Source organism: Fonticula alba (genome assembly GCF_000388065.1).
Source record: "Fonticula alba strain ATCC 38817 unplaced genomic scaffold supercont2.2, whole genome shotgun sequence".
NCBI lineage: Eukaryota > Rotosphaerida > Fonticulaceae > Fonticula > Fonticula alba.
This window is the reverse complement of record NW_009242972.1, coordinates 2,743,872-2,745,738: the sequence shown is the minus strand read 5'-3', so window position 1 is coordinate 2,745,738 and position 1,867 is coordinate 2,743,872. Positions and strand designations below refer to the sequence as shown.

The window sequence follows — 1,867 nt, the reverse complement described above, 5'->3', positions numbered from 1 at the left end:
CCCCCCCCCGATCGGCACCCGCCCAGCATCTCCACGACAACCGGTTTTTCCATCGCGACATCAAGCCGGCAAACATCCTGGTGTCCGACTGCCTGTCTCGCGTTAAGGCACGTGTAAGTGCCTGGCTGCCGCAACCCATGTCCACCGCTCTGACTCGTGTGTCTGGCTCCTGTGGTGCCCTAGATCTCGGACTTCGACTCGACCTGCTTTCTCAGCCCGGATGACGACTTCTCGCCCAGTGAATACCGCGGCACACGGAGCTACCGGGCCCCGGAGATTCTCCTGAGCAAGCCATACGCCGAGAAGGGTTCGTCATCGTCCATCTGGCGGGCCACCCTCCGGGTATTGTTGACTTCTGACGCCCCTCGGCTTTCCTTGTCCCCCCCTCCCTCCCCCGCCTTTGCCTCCTCCCCGACGCCCCAGTGGACATCTGGTCCCTGGCGTGCGTCATTGTGGAGATGCTGACTGGCGAGGTCTTCCTCCTGAAAGGTGCGCGCCTTCTGCCTCGCCTCGCCTCGCCTCGCCTCGCCTCGCCTCGGGCCGCCTGGCGAATGGGCTTTCCCCCGAACTGACCGCTCCTTTCTCGCCGCACCCTCGCCACCGGCTCCCAGACCATACTGGCTCGGTTCTCAAAATCGCCGACCTCTTTTCCCACTGGGCCGCGAGAGTCCGGGCCATCTACGACTTCACCAACATGCGACGTCCCTCCGGCCTGCCTGACGACGTGCACCAGCTGACCACCTTCAATCCGGACTATGCGACATCCATGGATGGCCTGCTTGTGCGTGAACCCCCCCCCCCCCTCCCCTCGGGCCGCGCGCCCTCTCGCGGGGCCCCGAGCTGACCCCTTGTCCCCTCCGCCGTGCACCCCTGTTGCCCTTTCGCACCCTCGGGTGTGTGTGTGTGTGTGTTGTTGATTCGAAAAAAAACACCCCCTCCCCAACGTAGGAGCGCCTTCGGAATGTCTACCTCCGCAGGCTGGGCACCCCCCTGCCGACACCTCCTCCCTGGTCGGAGCGCACCATGGTCGATTGCAAGGAGTTCAATACCCTCATCGACATCATGTTCATGTACAACCCGGCGGACAGGCCGTCGGCTCGCGAGGCCTTGGCGCACCCGGTGTTCGATGTCCACCTGTGCCGTGGCCCATCGCCGGGGGCCACGCTGACCGCCTCCTCCGAGGACCTGGTACGGGGGGAGGGGAAGCCCGCCGAAGGGGACCCGAATACCGCCCACAATTGCCAGCTCCCCACTGACCCCGCCGGCCGCCCCCTTGCCCCACGACGTCCCTCCCCGTGCCGCCCCCGCCCTGCGGGCTGGGCGCCTGCCTCAACAGACCCTCCTCCAGATGAGCCCGGACACTTGTCGCTTGTGCGACATCGAGATGCTCATGGCCGCCAGCCCGGCTGTGGCGTCTGCCGCGGCTGTTGCCGCTGCGGCGGCCATTTCCGCCGCATCCCTTGGCGACCGGCCAGATGATGACGCTGGCGGCCGGGCCGAGGGCGGAGCCGGCCAGGCGGTCGAAGAGATGGTTAATTCTCTCAAAAACAGTTCCCTGAGCGATTGATCTCAACCGACCGACAATAAACGACATTCCTCCCTTCGTTATTCTCCCAGGCAGCTGATCACCCACCGGCCCTAGGGTTTGTGCTTTCGAGCAGCCACATCGCGAGGGTTGAATGTCCTTCTCCTTCAGTAGATCCGTTCTGTTAATTGGTTGTGCGAATTGTGATTCCTCCTCCGTTCGCAGTTCGCGGGGTTCGACCCACCCGCATCCTCGGCGCGATGCCCGCCTGGCGAGCCCGAATCTGAACTCCCCCCCCCCCCCCCCCGCCGAAATACACACCGGGAGGCCTCCCTGGGAAGC

General features: G+C 65.0%; 1 protein-coding gene across 2 annotated transcripts in view; it reads left to right on the top strand.

The window, feature by feature from the left end:
• H696_01588 overlaps nt 1-1,601 on the top strand; it is a 3,414-nt gene extending 1,813 nt beyond the window's left edge. The window contains exons 5-10 of one of the 2 annotated variants that reach the window (XM_009495489.1): nt 27-107; nt 184-307; nt 424-489; nt 612-781; nt 949-1,188; nt 1,337-1,601. In XM_009495489.1, coding sequence (XP_009493764.1) covers nt 27-107; nt 184-307; nt 424-489; nt 612-781; nt 949-1,188; nt 1,337-1,567 — 912 coding nt within the window. In that variant the 3' untranslated portion in view covers nt 1,568-1,601. Of the gene's footprint in view, nt 1-26; nt 108-183; nt 308-423; nt 490-611; nt 782-948 lie in introns of both variants that reach the window. The other variant, XM_009495490.1, reaches the window with a different exon arrangement.
• The last annotated feature ends 266 nt before the right edge of the window (nt 1,602-1,867 follow it).